This window comes from Rutilus rutilus (assembly GCF_951802725.1).
Source record: "Rutilus rutilus genome assembly, chromosome: 3".
NCBI lineage: Eukaryota > Metazoa > Chordata > Actinopteri > Cypriniformes > Leuciscidae > Rutilus > Rutilus rutilus.
The window spans coordinates 59,613,389-59,634,005 of NC_140211.1; the positions used below are offsets into that span (position 1 = coordinate 59,613,389).

The following is a 20,617-nucleotide window of genomic DNA, read 5'->3' on the forward strand; positions in this document are numbered from 1 at the left end:
ACATTATTAGTGCGGTAATTTATGAGATACACCCTTGGATCCATTAGCGCCTGCACTAAACCATCCGGCTGATGTCTCTAAATAAGCTCTAACTTTAAAAATGTTCAACCAAGGGGAAAAGGCTTCTGGGGAGTGTTTGGCTCGATGTCATGGTGCAAAGGACCCTAGGTTGATTTTATTCCGAACCATCCCTTTATATATGAGAGAAATGTTCCCTTTAAAGACATAAGAGAAACTGAAGGGACATCAAAATACTAACATAGCAATACCAGTGGCTCTTATATTATATTGCAATACATTGCATAACCCAGCAATCCACAGACAGCATTGACATATTTCAAAATATACTTTTGTCTTTGTGACGGGGGGAAAGGGGACAATGGAAACATTTCTTGGAAAGCAATATTTTTGGTGGTTATGGAATAGATTTCTGGTTTCTTTGACTTCAGGTACTTTCATGCCCCAGGTTTTTTTTTTTTTTTAACATTTATTTTTGTTATATGGAGATTACAATGAATCTGTCTCGGAAACTTTTTTATAATGCAATTATTATTTATTTTTGCTACTTTTCAAATGCATTTTCTGTATAAATATTGTTTACTTTTGTACCAGATCCAGACTTTTAATCTTCATCTATGAAAATTCTTCACATAAGTTTGAAGAACTACATGTTTTCAAAAAAAGTTCAGAAACATGACCCATCGCAATATTTATTGTGTAAAAACTATTTTTAAAAAATTGCACTATTTTACGACACTCACTGTTGTGGCATAATTTCCACTACACTGAACAATTTTGCTTCTAATAAAGTTTGTTTTCCTAATGTTTGTGTGGTGTTTGAAACAACAGTGATATGGGAGGAAACCTTAAGAAAACAGAGATAAAATGTGTCAAATGCCTCCTGACCCCCCGCATTACTGAGGCGGAGATAGGCCAGGGCTTAGGCCAGGGAAGTCACTGCTGTTCCACAAGACCACTGGGAAAGTGTTCTCCTTTCATTGGAAGGAATACGCTGCGGAAGCCACAACCTGCCCGTAGGGAGGTGACATGTGTGGGTTACACATATGGACTGGGCGATTTACCGGACAATACAACATATGGATTGTCACTGAGGTGGCTTCAGCCTATAACAGGGGGGAGACGCAACCAGTCGGTGACGGCAGAGCAGGCTCTGCCAAGGGAAAGACATGGGCTCGCCACAGGGAGCCGTACCGTGGAACAATACACATATGGGATCGCTGTAGGGATCACAACATATGGCCCCAGCCTAGCACAGATTCCATCAGTGCATACGAGTGGTAGGCCTGGCATCGGACACTCCGCCTCATCTGTTGCCGAAGGGTGTGGAGGAACTCAACAGGGTTCAGCTAAAGAGGAACTCTACTGGAGCAAGAATGGCGCACATATCCAGTCCATAAGAGGGGAATGGCGCAGCAAGCTGACACTTCGAACCGGGCTTTCATGTGAAGGGAGCCCCCGGGAAGCAACCGGCTCGACACATAGGCAATTTTTTTTTTCTAGCGAATGTGTTGATGTCGTCCAGCCCGCAGCCCTAAAAACATCTGTCAGTGAGGCACTCTGTGTCAATGCCCAGGAAGGAACTACACTCTCTCTTTGGAGAGGCTCACCACCCAGGGGTTACGGTGCACCTTAGAATATACTCACCAAGATGATGGCAACCACTATCCAGTGGGCCAACCTCTGTTTGGAAACAGCCTTCCCTTCAGCTGGTCTCCGTAACAGACAAGAGCTGGTCTGAGGTCCTGAGGCTTTGCATTCTGTCCAGTTATAACCGCAAGGAGCGGAAGGAACAGAGAAAAGCCAGGGCTGGGTCTGCCTCCTCCGGGGCAGCGCTTGCAGGCTCACCACCTGGTCCCGTTTTAAGGGAGAGGTAGGAACCTCGGGTACATATCCAGGCCGGGGTCTCAGGATACCGTGAGAGTTGGCCGGCCTGAATTCCAGGCACGATTCGTCGACCAAAAATGCGTGCAGGTCCCTTACCTTCCTGATAGAGGCAAAGCAAGCAGGAGAACTGTTTCTTTATAAACAAGATTTTTAACTGTCTGCCACAGAGACTGGAGGTAGCTGGCTGGGCTTGGCTGTGTGACTTGTGTGGGGTGAATCTTGACGATGGTGATGGTGTCTTTGTTTGCTTCGTCTACTGTGAATGAGGCGCAAAGTTGATATACTTCCCAAGAATCCAACTGGGGTCTCCTTGGGGCATGATGAAGCGGATCTCGTCATCCAGCCCGCACCTAAATCCCTCCATGAGGCAGAGGTCCTCGCAGGTGTCTGATGTTGATACACTCCTCCATGCAGTCCTTCAGACATCTGCCTCCTTGGAAAATAAAAACAGTCCTTCCTTCCATCATTTCGGTGCCTCTCATAGGGGCAACATTAATGGATGTAATATCCATCATCTTCTGTCACGTTTGGTCCGATGATGAAGAAGAAGATAGGCGTTGTAGATCAAAGTAAATGCATTGTTCATTAAACAAGTAAACTGATGTAATCCAACTTGAAAAGGACAATAGGAACTAAGACAAACATGGTGATGAGAAATGAATGAATAACAGCTGTGATGATTAAGGAGTGTCCATGAAAACTGATGAGTGGCAGGAAACTAGAACAAAGGAAACACAGGAAACAAGCAATGGATGAATACAAACTAAAAGTCCATGAAAATGCATTAACAGAATTGTGACCAAATGTTACTTGTAAACAAAAAAATCCACATAATTTTAAACATTATTTAATGTTTATATTTGTTTTGCGTGTGCATTTAGGATAAACTGTGAAATTTGCCTTAGTAAGACAAAGCAATCATCCATTTTATTACAATTTACTGAATTTAGTGTATACGCTGTTAATGTTATTGTTGCAAAAACTTCACATTGCAGTTGAACTGTTGCTAGATATATGGTGAATATTATAATATTTAGACCCGTGTTTACTGTTAAATACTGTGTTTGTGGATATCTGTTCAAACGTAGATATGTATAATATGGTAACCATAATGTTTCATATTCAAAACGAGCTGTGCCTTTGAAAAGCAAACATTAGGCTTCATGTTTTTACTCCAATCTCATTTCATAACATCATAACGAATGGAAACATTTGAAGTAACATATGATAATCAATATATTTTTCTCTAGCGTAGTTGTTACTGAATTGTTCCTTTTTAACGATTTATATGCTGCTATAGGTTATTGTTATTATTATTATTTTATGCAACACTGCGCATAGCCTATGCCTACAAGGCACAACAAGCCTGGTGTTCATTATATATTGTTGGAAACATTTGTGTGTGTGTATTCTGTGAATTTTAACCAGAAAAATCTAAACTGTATTCCCAAAATCGTGCAGCCCTATAGTTTCTCTTGATATCAGCATGTTCACAGGTGTTTTGTTTGTTTTTGTTTTTCAGGGACCAGACGCCCCACTGAGGAGTCCTGCTGACTTCAACATTCACATCAGTCTCTGTACATGAACATGGTAAAGTGAAAAATCAAACACCTTGGAAATGAAAGGTATGTACTATGTTTCAGGAATGGCACAAAGGTCTCTGTCTTTGGATCATTGTTTTCAATAGTGTGCTTTTTTGTCATTTGTTGTGTATCTTTGGATTATGTTGTGTTGTAAATAAATCCAAACAATCAAAAAGCCATTCTTTTTTAAATCTCCTCATCTTTGTGCAAGGTTGCTCATAATGCCAGGGCCTGATAGCTCCTGATAGGGCCATTAGGGGAGGGTCTTTGTCTTTCTCAGGTGTGAAATAAATTAAATATTCATGATGTGTTCACGCCTCTTCGCATAAAGCTTTCTCACACAAAACATGTCTTGCAAATTTTAAATCAATATATTGTCTTATCTGAATGAGTATGCAGGATGATTTTCACAAAGTTTTGAAGCAAATATTCTAGGCTGTCATAAAATTTTCAAAAGTCTTGTGAAGAAAAAAAAAAAAAAATTCACAAACCACGCATAAATGTCATTATCTCAAAACTACAAACTTTTACATACATGCTGCTGATATATTATTGTAGCAGAGTTTGTGCTGAATACAGTGTAATATGTGCCATGAAAATGTCTCAAGTAACAGAAATAAGCACAAATGTCAGAGCATGTCAGAACACCTCCAGGACCCAGAAAACACCTCAGACCCCAGAGGGTTAAACATTGGTAGTGGACATATTAAGCTAATGAGAGTGTGAATAGGGATTTTTTTAATGTAATTATTTTTTTTATCTTACAAAAGTGGCCATAGTTTAAGAAAAACCCTAAAATGTGCCACTCTCACATGTCATGTTAGTTGTATTTTTTCACTTTGTCTTTCATTTCCTTCTTTCTGATGTTTTGTGCTCTTTCAGGGACTTGTCTTCATTGGACTCAGTCCTTTCTTACCCTCGGCAGGAAACAGGATTTCCCAAAGCCCAAATTTCAGACCTCTGAAGCGTGTAACTCTCATTTCCTTCTTGCTGAGCTTCATTTTCTCCTGAATTGCCATTGTGTTTTCCATCGAACCAAATCAGCATTTTTTCACATTTCAGAGACAAATAACAAGCAAATTTCAATGTTTTTCTCTTAAATAGGCAACCTTTGTACTTCAACGTCAATTGCACAATTCTTTAACCTGACTGGAATGGCAGGCATGGCTCACAAATCAGCCAAACACTTTATGTAACAATGCTTGATATCATTACTTGTGCACATGTCAGGTTTGTCATGTTGGGTGGGGGGGAACAAGCAGCTCATTAGAGATTTAAAAGAGTGCGCGTCCACTTCCACAAGACTCACGGTCCACTAAGTAACTAAACACTGCACTTTTCGACCTGTTCTGACCTCCTTACTCTAGCACTCTCAGGAACTCTTTGTCTACTCATGCTTCTTGACACTTCCACATATTAACATCAATAAAGTCAAGGTCTTGTACAGGTACAGCATTGTTGCAGTTACAGCTGAAGAATGCAGGGTAAAGATGCATGTTATGGGACTGCATCAGAGAGTTGCTCATCCCCTTCATCCCCCCAGACACCCAAATCTACACCCCCCCCCCCCCCCCCCCCCCAACCACATGACAGGATACAATAATTTAACTGGGAGAAAGGTGTATATAAGTCTCACACACTTCAAACAGTCCATGCTTGGATTACTGGTTAAAGGACAAACATGAAGAAATGTGCCATTCCACTGTTTGTGTTGCTCTCTTTATTTTTTGCTTTACAACCTTCGATTCAGACAGGTACGTCACTGATTTAATGTTTATTAATGGGAATGTCACAGTGACTTGCACTTATAAATAATATTTCCCTAGAATGAAATTGCATTGTAATACTAATTATTGTCGACTTCACAACCAGTTATGCTAGTCATTATTTTCTCTAATGTAGAATTACCTTACTCTCGATTGATGGTAAAACGATATAATACGTTTCAGACGTATTCAAGTATGCACTGTGAGCATACATTAAAGAATTGTTTAAAAGCTGCTGCCCTTTCATGGCTCAAGAAACTTAAAGGGATAGTTCACCCAAAAATGAAAATTCTGTCATCATTTACTCATCCTCAAGTTGTTTCAAACCTGTAAGAATTTCTATTTTCTGCTGAACACAAAAGATGTCTGTAACCAAACAGTTGATGGACCCCATTGACTTCCATAGTATTTTTATTTTTCCTACTATGGAAGTCAATGGGGTCCATCAACTGGGTGAACTATCCCTTTAAGAGAGTTTGCTTTTTTTTTTTTATCTCATTATGTATGTGAACTTTGTTGCAGATGTTTATGCAAACATTTCCCAGGATATATCAAATTTGACAGCTGTTGACATGCATGTGGATAGAAAGTCAAAATGAAATGGTGTTGGATGAATCTGAGAAATTTCGAGTTCATATGATTCGAGTTTGAGTGACTTTTTGGTCACAGACCTTTTTTTGCATTAAAAGAGTGTTGATATTTCATATCAGGTGTCGGCCATTTTGTGAGTATACGGTCTGTCTGCAGATTCAGTCTCGAGCTGTTGAGGCCTGATGTAGACACAGTCCAAGTCCTTGAACCCTAATCATATGATCCTCTGTATTCCTGTGTTAAATTCAGTTTTCATGGAAAGAAAGATATAATGACAACTGAATAATTTCCGTTAGTCTAATCTTTGCACCTGTTTGATTCATGTTTGAATAAGGTCTTCTCTGATGAAGAACAATTCGCTAGGTGGAGTTGTCAGAAAAAAGCGAGGGTCCTAGAAATGTGGTCCTGAAACTGCAGCCTCTGGTACTTATACAATGGTGTCCAATTTCTGAGTTAACTTAATTTTTAAATTCGTCCTCTCTTTAATACCCACAGTGCACTTTGATTTTGAGTATCCATTTTTCAAAATCCAATGCAAAGAGAGAATAGAGAGTGGAAGAAAGCTGTTTTGAACGAGTTTTCCCTTTTAAGAATAGTAAACGACCTGTAGACTCTGACATCTGTGCCTTCCTTGTATTGCTGGATTTAAGTGCAGCTTTTGAACCCTTAAATCCTAAATAGATTAAGTCTTGAGGTGATCTGTGATCCTGCACTATACTGGTTTTCATCTTATTTTACTAACTGATGTATTTTTTGGTGGAAATTGGAGAATTTCCATCCACCTCAGTTGCCAACACCTGTGAGGTGCCTCAGGGCTCTATTCTGGGCCCGACCTTATTCTCCCTATACATGCTCCCGCTTCGTTCCATATTTGAGTATCATAAGGTCTCTTATCTTATTTATACAGATGATTCCCAGCTTTATATTCTGTAATCTGGTATGAATTATGTGTCCTCCTTGGTAGCATGTTTTAAAGGACATTAAAGATTGGAAGGATGAAAATGTCCTTCCGCTGAGTGAAACAAAGACTGAAGTTGTTCTGTTGGGCCCCTCACCAGGTATTAGACAGTTTCAGCTCTTTTCCTAGTCTTCTTCAAGCAAACATTTGTACCCATGTATATTAGCACCATCTAGTACCCCTGTAGGACCGGGACTTGGCGTGTTCTGTAGTGTACTGTATACATAACTCTTCATTGTCAGTGTTTTAAATCTGCATCTGATGTATTGCACTCAGTGCCAAAACAAACACCGCAAGTCAGTGATAGTTTTATTTCGCCTCTAGTGGCCACAATGACAGTCGACCTTCTCAGCCGTTTTTTGCAAGGGATGCAAAAACTATCAGTGTGGATTTCAGTTTTCAGGATTCAGTTCCAGAAATCGGTTATCGGCGCAGATAAATCAGCAAAAACATTATGTATCAGTCGACCTCTACCATAAAGGCCACACAAAATGATATTCGAACTCACAGACATTTTTACATTAAAAAAAGCACATCAGTACCTGAGTTAATCATTGTCATAAGCATCAATTTATTTCCCATCGCGAGAGGAAGAAATTACATTTTAGTCGCATCGGTTAATGGAAATACCGTCATTTTGCAATAGGTTTTTATCTAGCTACTTTTAGAAAATATCGCAAAAGTTTTGCGCAAATCTGTAATGGAAACACTGCTATAGTTTGTCATTGTGGACAAGAACAAATGTCACAGAAATAGAAACTGTTTCTAAGGGCACGTTTACACGACAATGATGTACTAAAAACGGAAAACCTTGTCAAAATGATCCCTGTTCACGGATCTGTGGAAACGGCTAAAAACGCTGTATTCTGCAGCCAGGCCAGTAGGTGGCGATGTCACTGTGTAAACATAGACAGTAAAAGAAATGGACACAGCGACCCCATTGGAACTCAATTGAGACAAGTGAAGCCCATTTTTAGCGATTTCTTAGCACTTCCTTTCCTGGCGCGCAGACTCAAACCGAGCAAAGCTTTACACGGACCACGTGAGCAACCCGTCTGTCTTCTAGTAGCTGTGCCAAGAGAAATCTGAATCATTCCCTTCCGAATCTTGCAGAGACGGAGAGTGTGAGTAGGAGCTGTCCATGAGCTTGGAGCAGGAGAAACTTTTGCTAGGTATTCTGATTAATTATATTGTAATTTTGCCTCCACGTCCCCCCGATTGCTCGCGAGCTTCTCCTCCTGTCCATACAGTAATCTCTCTACTGTGCGACAGAGAGTCGCGTTGGTATGACGCAATCGTTAGCCTATTTTTACAAAAACTGCTTCTACGGGGCCATAACATAAGCTACAAGGTAATGGAGCATTTTATACATTGTCGTGTTTCTTTAGAAATAAATAATGGACAAATGGAGTCTTTAAACGCCTCAGATGTAAAGTTATTCGCTGTCAAAGTGACGCCAAAATGAATGGGAGTCAATGGGATGCTAACAGCAGGTGAAGTTCTGCTACAAGATGGCGGAACGCGGCCGACTTCAACTTCCGGTCGACTTCCTTCCCCCCTGTGTGTAAAGAAACACTTCGGGTCTGTAAACTGAACATCAGTACGCATGCGCATGACATCACTGCTTTCACTATTTTGTAGTTCATATAGAGATGAAAACGCTTTGTGTTTTCAGGCCTCCACAGTGCCATTGTGGTGTAAATGAACGGCCAAAACGTATAAAGAGTTTTCTGTTTGTAGCGCTGGGCAACTATTAATCACATTCAAAATACAAGTTTGTGTTTACATAAAGTATGTGTGTGTACTGTGTATAAATATTTTGTATATATAAATACACACACACACACACACATGCATGTATATATTTAAGAAAAATGTATTATTTATATATACAATTTTAATATTTCTATATAATATAAATGATGTATAAATATATATACGTATATACATGCAAATATTTCTTAAATATATACATGCATGTGTGAGTATTTATATATACAAAATAATTCTACACAGTACACACATATATTTTGTAAACACAAACTTTTATTTTGAATGCAATCGTTGCCCAGCGCTAGTTTTTAGTTGAAAATGTTTTTTAAAAACGCTGAACCGTCTCTTTAAGACCACAAAAACGTGAGACTTTTCAGACGCGCACTCCAGCTTCACCTCAGCGCCAGGCGCAAGTCAAACGAGTGCGGAAATGTGCAAGTGCCGAATGAGCTTCATCAGCAGAACATCAGACAGTGATATATGCACATAGTAAATATAGAGTCAATCTTTCTCAACTGGTGGGTTGCAAGACCGTTTTGAGTAAGTCGAATAGTGTGCAGTCAACAACAAACGTAATTCTCTTTTTTTCTGATGCTACTTTTATTTTAGAAAATGTGTGTGAAAGCTTGTGACACTTCTGTCAGATGCTGAGAAAAGCGCGTTGTCCTTATTCAGTCGGCTGTCTTCGGTAAGATGAGATGTTGTCAGGCCAAATGTCAGTAAAACTAACTAACTTTCCTGTCATACGTCTGACAGCTGTTGTACTGTCACGCGCACATGCGGCGCGCTCTAGCCGTGGTTCTGTCGTCAGTGAACTCATGTAAGAATCAAAAAGGCGATTAAAGCTGTCAAAACTGCATGCATGTATTTGTTGTATATGCGTCTCATGTGTCTGGATTAAAATATTTTACTATGTGAGATCACAATATAAGGCACAAACTGATAGGGCCATGAAATGTTTTAATGTCCAAATAAATGTGAGCACTGTGCATTTGTACTAGAAGATAGGCATTCATTTCGCGTTAATTTGTAAAGGACAAACAAAAATGGATAATTTTTAAATCCATAAAATAACTAATTTTACATTCTGGCAACATTACATTATGAAAAACATAACATTTTACATTAGTCAAGTCAAGTCAAGTATATTTGTATAGCGCTTTTCACAATACAGATTGTATCAAAGCAGCTTCACAGTATTAAATTAAAATATTTAATAATTGTTTCTAGTGGAATTTATTGATTGATAAAATCAAATTAAATATCCCCATAATATCCCCAACTGAGCAAGCCAAAGGCAACAGTGGCAAGGAACATGATGTGCTGTTGACTTCCGCCTTGTTCACATTCTTGCACATGGGGATTCAAAAGAGAACTTTTGTTTTCCTTTTTAATTTAGGTCTGATAGAACTGTTGCAAATTATTCATTTTGACAACTAATATAGAAAGTACACATTTTTTTTGACAAACTCAGAATTGGTTGAAGAGTTCATTGATTATATGAAACGCATTGAAGGTTGAATAATCTTTGGACTACTGTATTTATCTGCATGTTATCTCATCCATGAAGATGCAACGATGTAGAACAAGCTATTGGAGATTTTGAGAACCAGAGCCAAGCTAACTGAGCAAGTTGAACTTTAGCTATAGTGTGTGCCCTTTTATTACTATTTAATTCATTTTAATATGGAGTAATAATAAAATATATATATAAAATTCACTCAGTATTCCATGATTCCTAATTCACTACTATCTCAATTACAATTAAATACAAATTAACTGTATTCAGTTGTGTAGGCACTAAAACAGTCCAATACATTATAGTCAAATTATTTTTTTATGATAAAATAATTAAGATTTCTGTGCCACCCCAGACTGGTTGCTGACCCTAGCCTGGCCACCCCTATGAAAAAATCCTGGCTCCGCCACTGCCCTAAAGTAGAATCCCGTTGCTCGTTGCATGTCACGACTTATTAGGACAAAAACTGGAACATGGAAGAGATAACTCTTATTGTGTATCGCGTCTGATTTAGACATGGTGTTGGCTAATTTAACAACATTACATTGTTATGGTTAACGCTTTAACACAAGTGGAATGGTTACCATCCCTAGTTTTCCTAGTAATGTGGATCTTGAGGAGCAGGATTGGTTTAGATAAATGACTAGGGGCCCTATCTTGCTCCCAGCGTAATTGACGTTGTACACCGATGCATGTATCATTCCTATTTTGCACCCGCGCACAGCAGACTTTTCCCTCCACAGACGCACGTCAGTAAATTAGGAAATGAACTTGCGCTCCCGGGGACGGTTCAGCGAAAAGAGGAGGCGTGTTCCTGCTATTTTGCAGTTTCAGAAAACAATTCCACAGACCAGGAAAAACCTTGTCTAAAGTCAGTGGCGCATGTTATTCATAATCATTTTAAGGGCGCATGCTTGGCCATAATCAATGTAGCGTGTGCACAACACACACACACTTTACTTATCTCATCTACACACAGACGCAGCAGTTCACATTTTTAGAAAACCATACATTATTACAAGAAAAATATTCCACACGAGGGAAATCGTTGTGTCCATGAAGATGTGAAAAAATAGGCATAAATCTAGCTTACACATTTACCCAAATTATCATACGCCTGTTTAACCGAAGCTAATTTGTGTGTGTTTCTCCATCCCCAATGTCACTTCTCTGTGTTTTACGGCCCTGATGAGAACGTCGGTCTCCTCGGCTGTGGTGTGCATCTGGCAAATCCGCCGTTATAATAGCAATCCGCCATGGAACAAGCACGCCGGCTCTTAAAGGGAATGTGAGATGACGCTCTGATTGGTTTATTTCACGTTACGCCCAAACCACACCTATGAGTAATGAAGCTACTTCAGACCAACACATTTTAGATTTGCGTCGGGCACAAGAGTCATTTATCCCGCCGGTATAATAGCAACAGCGCCCGAGACCCGCCCACAAAGTTTCTTGCGTTTCGCGCTTGATACTTGCGTTTCAGATTGTTAAAATAGGGCCCTAATTGAATGAAGTAGCACCAAATAAGTTTTCCTGATCTGAATGTTGTATTTTACACAGTCTTTTCCTGATCTAATTTCCCCTACATTCAGATACCAGCTCCTTCCTTATCTACAATGCGGACCACAACAAATGTGTGAATGCAGTGAGCTCTACTGCCGTACAGGTGGCCGAGTGTGACGTGTCTTCCGACGCTCAGCGTTTCCGATGGATTTCCTCTTCTCGAGTTATCAGCCTCTCTTTCAAACTCTGCTTGGGGGCCCAGGACATCAAAGACTGGGTCAAGATTCTGCTTCTGCCCTGCAAAGACCTCAGTCCTCTGCAAACGTGGGAATGTAAGAACGAGACCTTGTTTGGCTTGAAGAGCCAGCCGCTGCACCTGAACTATGGGAATCGAAATGAGAAAAGTATGATGTTGTATACGGGAACAGGCGTTTGGAGTCACTGGCAGGTTTATGGGACCAAGGAAGATCTGTGTTCTCGTGGATATAAAGGTATGAGCAAAAGTCCATTAAGACCTTATAAAAAAAGAAATACTGTTAAATTCACATCTAATTATCCATAACACTTTACAATAAGGTTCATTGGTTAACATTAGTTAATGTATTAACTAACATGAACTACAATGAGCGATACATTTGTTACAATACTTTGTTAATATTAGTTAATTTAAATCCAGCTGTTCATTGTTTGTTCATGTTAGTTCACAGTGCATTAACTAAAGTTAACTAATACAACATTTGATATTAATAACATATTAATAAATGCTGAAATTTATATTAACTAAGATTAATAAATGCTGAAGTAGTATTGTTCATTCTTAGTTCATGCTAACTAATGAACCTTATTGTAAAGAGTTACCAATATTTATATAATGAATGACCCTGTATGAAGTGATAGGTGAAACATTTCTTTCTAGTAATTGTAGTTGTTTTGATCAAACACTTAAGCCATTTTCTTCATTTCTTTATGTTCTGCAGAGACATATACTATAAGTGGTAATTCGTTTGGGAAACCGTGCCAGTTCCCATTTAAATATGAATCGAAGTGGTACGCGGAGTGTACAGTGGAGGGCCGATCGGACGGCCAGCTGTGGTGCTCCACTGAGCCGGACTACGACATCGAGAAGAAGTGGGGTTTGTGTCCAACCACATGTAAGCCAACAGCACAGAAACATCACTACTTCTCTTTTTCAACTGGATTGCATGGCATTTGTATGAATTATGTTTTTATAATACATTTTAAGGGTGTTTAATATAAGACATTATAATGCATGCATGAATTCTTTTAAAAATCCTTATAAGAATGTATCATCATCCCATGAATAATCATAACTAGGACTGGGCAATACATTGAATATTTGCGAATATCTTTGCTTCCAACATAAAATTAGGGAATATCGTAAATATTGTGATAATATTAAAAGTTATACTTATAAAGACTGTAGCAAGTTGTCACTAAGTCTAAATTAGTTAATTTTGAAGTAAATTGTGTACTTTGGAACAGTAGCGTTTCTATTCAGATCATGTATTTATCATGGGGTGCAAAATCCCCTCTTTAAACACTCTTAGAGCAAATGCAAACATTTTGAGATATGTATTAATGTTTAGCTGTATCGCCCAGCCTTATTTACATGTTTTTGAGAATAAAATAGCTATTCCTGCAGTAGTGAATTTATTACCTCCCACTATGGACTTGAGAAAGGGAGAGAGAGGAAGGAAGAGAAGATGAGAGAAATGCTGCTGTTGCTGATCTAGGCAGTGACATTCCTTCATTTTCCTGTTTTCCCTTGAAAATGCAAGCAGGATAACTGGAAACTGATATGCTGACAAGCACATCCTATAACACACACACTCACACACACACACACACTTTTATGTGGTTAGGGTCTGGGGTTAGGGCCCTACACAGGCATCATCACTACACACACACACACACATACACACACACACACACACATTTACCGGACCCCTAAACACACCTACCCATCAATTGTCCCCACAACGATATTGTTATAGTCTACTGTAAGTTTTAGCTCTGTCTTCTTCTCCCTCTTTTTCTCCCTCTTCATACAGCTGGCTCCGGGTGGGACAGTGACCCGGTGACGGGTGTGTTGTATCAGAGGAACACACAGTCGGTTCTGACGTGGTATCAGGCGAGAGCGAGCTGCCAGCAGCAAGAGGCCGATCTCCTGAGCATAACAGAACTGCACGAGCAGAGTTACATATCAGGTACACACACACACACACACACACACAGATCTCACGGCCATCCTCACATTTCTGTCAGGACCACTATCATCAAATACGATAGTTTGAATTGGCGGATTGGTTCTGTTCTGGGCGAGAACTAGCATGGATAAGAGCAGCAATAACCCTCCTTAGGGTGAACAGAACAGAACCAACATGAATGTATTGCAGATATCATTAATTCATTTTAATATACAACATATAGAGAATTTTTGTCTGATTCAGGGGGAATCAGAATGCCAAATCCTGACTGGAGACAGGTGGAGTTGGGGATGGAGGAGGCTAATCAGCTCCTGAGAAACGCAATAGCTTATATATAGGCGTCATGTTCCTATAGGTAGACGTGGATCAGCTGAGAATCACTGATACGAGCTTGACTAACGTGACCTGCCAGAACTGATGCCACGCGTGATGATTATGAAATAATATGATACATAAATTAGCATTTCAATATACTGTATGCTTTACCCTTTAGGTCTGACGAATGTCATTGGCTCCACACTCTGGATTGGACTGAACAGTCTTGACTTTGACAGTGGCTGGCAGTGGAGTAATGGACAGCCATTCAGATATCTGAACTGGGCTCCTGGTGAATAAAATCCCCTGCGCACACAACTTTATTCATTCACCCATACAAAGCAAGTCCACTTTGAGTTGTGGAATTGATCAGATGCATGTTTTATAATCTTTAGGGCACCCGTCTCTGGAACCAGGCCTGAACTGTGCAGCATTAAATGCTGGTAAAGCATCAAAGTGGGAGAGTATGGCCTGCAGTAAGAAACTGGGCTACATCTGCAGCAAAGGCAATTCTACAGAACGCACACATCCACCAGGTACGATACGGTACGATATGGTACGATACGGTACTGTACGATACGATACGATGCAATGCGATACGATACGGTACGGCACAATACGATACGATAGGATACGATACGATAGGATATGAAACTAAATGATTTGATACGGTACGATACGGTACTGTACGATAGGATATGATAAGATAAGATATTATACTATACTATACTATACTATACTATACTATACTATACTATACTATACTATACTATACCATACGATACCATACGATTCAATACGATACGGTACCGTACCATACCATACGATTCGATTTGATTTGATAAGATACGTTTGCGATACAATACAATATGATATGATTACGATATGATACGTTTACGATACAATACGATACAATACGATACGATTACAATATGATACCATACGATGCGATACAATACAATACCATACCATTATTTATTAATCCCCAAAGGGAAATTATGGCATTACAGCAGCAGAAACACACACACACACACACACACACACACACACACACACACACACACACACACACACACACTCAAACCAATAAAATAAAATAAAACACAATACAAACGTAAAGTTCGTTGAGAATTTTTTTTTTTATTGGCTGTACAGAGCCTTTGTCTGAAAGTTTCCGAAGCTTCCTAACATGTTTTATCATTTATACTATAGCGAACAGTTATTTTGTTCTGTTGCAGGTAAAGATCAGCCTAACTTCTGTCCCTCTGTGGCGTGGGTGCCGTACGCCGGCCACTGCTATCATCTGCAGCGCAGCAAGAAGACGAGCTGGAGCGATGCGCTAGCCGCGTGTCACAGGGAGGGCGCAGACTTAGCCAGCGTTCACAACATCGAGGAGCACAGCTTCATTATATCACAGATTGGCTACTGTAAGTGTGAGCTGTCTCTACGTCCATGTAGAAACACACAAACACATAAAGGTCTAGGGGTACGATTCTCACTTCAGGTGTGATTCCGATCCCGGACGAGCCCCCACATTTGTCATTACCGGCTCAAAGCTGACAAATGAAAGGAGGACATAGTGAAGTCAACATTATTTTAACATAAATAGAATATATAAAACATGAAAACAACATGGTCATCTGTAATAATGTATCAAACATAGAACACAAAATACTCAAAACAAATACTAAAAGCAAGTTAAACTAACAAACAAACAAAAGGCAAAATCAAACAAAAAGCAACCAGGAGCTCAATCTCCACATTAAAGTCCCCCTGTGGTGTAAATCCAGCTTTTAATGTTGTTTATGTGTCTATGTAGTGTTTTTAATCTGCTTTAAGACAATCCATGTGTAAGTTCATAAGTCAACACCATTGCTGAGTATTTCCTCCTTAAAACTGCAGTGAACCAAAGACAGTCTCAAAAACACGCTTTGAAATCGCTGGTGTTTCTGACGTCACAAACTACCTTGTAACCAATCAGATCAACGTGTGATCGTCAACCAGTGGATCTCTGAGCTGAGGGAGTGAGTGGAGGCGGGGCTCATTTGCATATTCATAGAACCGCGTATACTAAATGAGGCAAGGGCGTCAAGTTACATTCAAGATAATTTAAGGCATGAAAAAAAAATTCTTCAAGGAAAAAAACTTTTAAATATATCTTTTTGGTGATCAAAGATGAGTTTTAAGGGATAAAATGATCGACTGCGGGGGACTTTAACAAAGCCTAAGCTTTTCTAGAGGGAAGAACAAGTGGACATCGTTCTCTCACTGGCCGGCCGTGGACCCGTCTCACATCATGTTCTGGATTCTAATCGGACCCGGCTTATTTCACTTACCATTGTGAGTGTTTGCTCTGTAGTGCCGACTGATGAACTGTGGATTGGACTCAACGATCAGAGGGTCCAGAACCTGTTCGAGTGGTCGGACAGAACACACGTCACCTTCACCAAGTGGATAGTTGGAGAACCTTCACACCTCATAAATCGCATGGAGGATTGTGTTCTTATCAAAGGAAAGGTGGGTGTTTTTTTTATTATTGTTATTTTCCCCAGATTCTTTTGAAACAGATCAGACCGAGTGTGAGGATCCATGTGAAACTATGACATTTGGATATTAGTGAGTTGATTGAGTCTCTGTAACAGGAGGGCAGATGGGCAGATCACGTGTGCGACGCGGAGCGCGGATACATCTGCAAGAAGAAGTCCACCAGCAAACCGGATGGAGCCGTGGAGCTCGCCAGTCCCGGATGCCAAGCGGTGAGTCCAGACTGGGTTATACTTTCATGAAGACTTCAAGAAGACTTAAAGATGAAAATCTTTACAACAGATTTATTTAAATAATAAATGAATCCATCTGTGCATCCATCTATCATTATTTGAGAATGTGCTTCAGTCTTGCTGTCTTTCATTGATCAACACTTTACAAGAAGATCTCATTTGTTAAATAAACATGAACTAAATACTTCTACAGTATTTATTAATCTGAGTTCATGTTCATTTAATCATTTACCAATACATTCTTTAAATCTAAAGTTGTATTTAGTTAACATTAGTTAACGCACTCTGAACTAACATGAACAAACAATGAACAATTATTTTTATTAACTAACACTGACAAAGACTATAAAAAATAGATTGTTCACTGTTTCTGTATAGTTAACACATCATCACTCATACTGGTGTTGAGTTTATACATTTTCATGGACAACATTGGCCAAAATCGTTGACGATTAGTGTTGATTGGTGTCGAGTTGTTACACATGTGAAGTATTTCTTTGTCAATATATATATATATATATATATATATATATATATATAGAGAGAGTTTTATAACATCTTTAATTAGTCTAGTGACAAAAGTACTAGTTTACACATTGATGGTAGTAAGTAGTAAGTAACTTTGCAACTACACTAGTCAACATTCAAAGTGGATCAAAACCTTTCATCAAAAGTTATACATGCATTTTGAACAATACCCGTTCTTGTCTTAGGACATCTTTGATGAACTTTTTAGATCCACTTCAAATGTTGACCACTGTACATGTCAACTAACTCTCATTACAGTATTAGCAGACTGTTAGGGTTAGTAGAATAAGTCGACATGTAGTTGAAAATTTAGTTAGTAGAACTACTAAAGAGGACTATCCAAAGTGTGACCTTGTACTGTGATTTATTGTCAAAGTTCTTATATTTTAATTTAAATCCAGAGACTTGTAGCTGATAAAACAGTGTTTCTCTACTGTAATTGTACGAGACGTGTGAGGAAGAGGTCCTCATGTGTGTCTGGCTCCCACAGGGTTGGGTCCGCTATGGATCTCACTGCTATCTCATCGCCACGGAGAGCAAGACTTTTCCTGAGGCCAATCTGGTGTGTGAGCAGACGGGAGCGCAACTGGTGGATGTTGCCGACAGGTAATGGTGGATGTAAAGGCTACGACAGAACTAAAGGCTCAGCTTCTGCAAAACGTGCTTTAATAGGCAGACTTGTGGCCTAATGGTTAGAGAGTCAGACTGGCGTCCCGAAGGTTGCAGGTTTGATTCTCATGACTTGAGAAAGGCTCCTAACCCCCAATCGCTCTCCGGGCGCCGCAGCAAAAAAGGTTTCACGCTACACTTCCATTGCAAAAAATGTCATACAAAATCTGTTGCAAAACATAAACCTTAAATACTAAATTATAACCTTCAAATAAAGGGTAGATGAAGAGGAAGGAAATGACTCTGAATGAAATATGTGAATGAATGTTTAGTAAAAATGGATGCGTTATGAATGAATGCTAGCGAAGTTACCCTCGTCAATGTGTTTATTCGTCACGTTAAGATTATCTCTGGACTTAACTGTACTTAAAGTTCCTTAAAGCTTCAGATCCAGCTCCAGTTTCTTAATGGACTTCTTTTCCCCCTTTTGATTTAGTGAAATATAACCCAGATTCACCCATCTGCTCTGTCCATGAGGCATGATAATGTTTCGTTATGATATTTCATTACACATTGCTTCGATGTTTTGTCTTCAACTAGGTATGAGAACGCTTTTCTCATTAGCCTGGTCGGTCTCAGGCCTGAGAAGTATTTCTGGATCGGCTTGTGTAACACCGAACGCCTGGAGCGCTTCCAGTGGAGCAACGGAGATAAAGTCAAGTTCACACACTTTAACGTAGGCATGCCAGGTGTGTGGACCAATGATCACAGCTCTTATGAAATGTAAATATTACGCTTGCACTGTCTGAATCTGCCTGAGCTGAGAAGTTTAGCTTTTGTTCTCCTGTGTGTTAGAAAGACGCCAGGGTTGCGTGGCCATGCTGACAGGAACGTCGGCGGGATTATGGGATGTTCTGGACTCTAAAAGTAAACAGAAGTTCATCTGTAAGAAAATGGCGGAGGGTGTTACTACAACAAGAGAGCCGCCAACGACACAACCGCTCACCTGTCCGTTGGGATGGATGAAGAAAGATTTAGGCAGTTGCATTCAGGTACACGTGAACACACTCCTTCAGCAGATCAAATGCTTAAAAAACTTAATCGGGGATCTCTAGTGGCAAACATTGACCTCAGAGTCATCGTTATGGTAAACATGCACAATTAATCAACTTTAACCTGAAATGTGTAAATGGATTATTAAAACTACAGTCTAGAGTCTCTATTATGCTGTTATGTTCAGATGTAACCAGTATGGCCATTGACTGTGATGTTGCTAATCTGGAGCGTGCTTAACCCATGAAAACACTACTTTACACAATGTTGTATTAGCGTCTTGGGAACCACATCTAAATTTTAAAAAAGTGTAAAAAAATGTCTAATCATGTCCATGATTTTAGTTTGTGTTCACAGAGAAAATGCCAAAACATTTACCAAGTTTCGTACCATTCCAATGAAGTAAAAAAAAAAACACACATTTATATATATACTGTATACCGTTCAACAGTTTGGGGTCAGTAAGATGTTTTAATGTTTTTAAAAGAAGTCTCTTCTGCTCACCAAGGCTGCATTTATTTGATAAAAAAACATTAAAAAAAAAACAGCAATATTGTGAAATATTATGACAATTTAAAATGACTGTTTTCTATGTGAATATCTAGTAAAGTGTAATTTATTCCTGTGATCAAAGCAAAGTCTTCAGTGTCACATGATCCTTCAGAAATCACTCTAATATGATGATTTGATGCTCAAGAAACATTTATGATTATTATCAGTGTTGAAAACAGTTATTTACATTTTTATTTCAGGAGTATTTGATGAATAGAAAGTTCAAAAGAACAGCATTTATCTGAAATAGAATATTTTCTAACATTATAAATGTCTTTACTGTCACTTTTGATCAGTTTAACTCATCCTTGATGAATAAAAGTATTGATTTATTTTATTTATTTCCCCCAAAAATAAAATAAAAATTCTTACTGAGCCCAAACTTTTGAACGGTAGAGTTTAATGTTACAGAAGCTTTAGATTTCAGATAAATGCTGTTCTTTTGAACTTTCTATTCATCAAAGCATCATGAAATAAAAATGTAAATAACTGTTTTCAACACTGATAATAATCATAAATGTTTCTTGAGCATCAGATCCTCATATTAGAGTGATTTCTGAAGGATCATGTGACACTGAAGACTGGAGTAATGATGCTGAACATCAGCTTTGATCACAGGAAGAAATTACACTTTACTGTATATTCACACAGAAAACAGTCATTTTAAATTGTCATCATATTTCACAATATTGCTGTTTTTTTTTAGTTTAGTTTTTTTTTATCAAATAAACACAGCCTTGGTGAGCAGAAGATACTTCTTTTAAAAACATTAAAAATCTTACTGACCCCAAACTTTTGACCGGTAGTGTGTGTGTGAAAGATTTCGGTCAAAAATGATAACGTTTTAAATAACGTAATCTACATGTTATGATAAGATGTTTTAAATACATCATGACCGCACCAAAATACAAACATCTGTTTTAAAATAACATATTATTCAGTCAATTTAGCTTTATT

At 38.9% G+C, this 20,617-nt stretch overlaps 1 protein-coding gene across 1 annotated transcript in view; it reads left to right on the top strand.

The window, feature by feature from the left end:
* Window positions 1-5,113: 5,113 nt before the first annotated feature.
* The window catches only part of mrc1a (mannose receptor, C type 1a), a 38,566-nt gene continuing 23,062 nt past the window's right edge, over window positions 5,114-20,617 (top strand). The window contains exons 1-12 of the mRNA XM_084405433.1: window positions 5,114-5,242; window positions 11,688-12,089; window positions 12,576-12,749; window positions 13,671-13,826; window positions 14,320-14,433; window positions 14,537-14,677; window positions 15,380-15,568; window positions 16,501-16,658; window positions 16,784-16,897; window positions 17,937-18,052; window positions 18,656-18,804; window positions 18,911-19,107. Of these exons, the coding sequence (XP_084261559.1) occupies window positions 5,170-5,242; window positions 11,688-12,089; window positions 12,576-12,749; window positions 13,671-13,826; window positions 14,320-14,433; window positions 14,537-14,677; window positions 15,380-15,568; window positions 16,501-16,658; window positions 16,784-16,897; window positions 17,937-18,052; window positions 18,656-18,804; window positions 18,911-19,107 (1,983 nt within the window). The 5' untranslated portion in view covers window positions 5,114-5,169. The remainder of the gene's footprint in view (window positions 5,243-11,687; window positions 12,090-12,575; window positions 12,750-13,670; window positions 13,827-14,319; window positions 14,434-14,536; window positions 14,678-15,379; window positions 15,569-16,500; window positions 16,659-16,783; window positions 16,898-17,936; window positions 18,053-18,655; window positions 18,805-18,910; window positions 19,108-20,617) is intronic.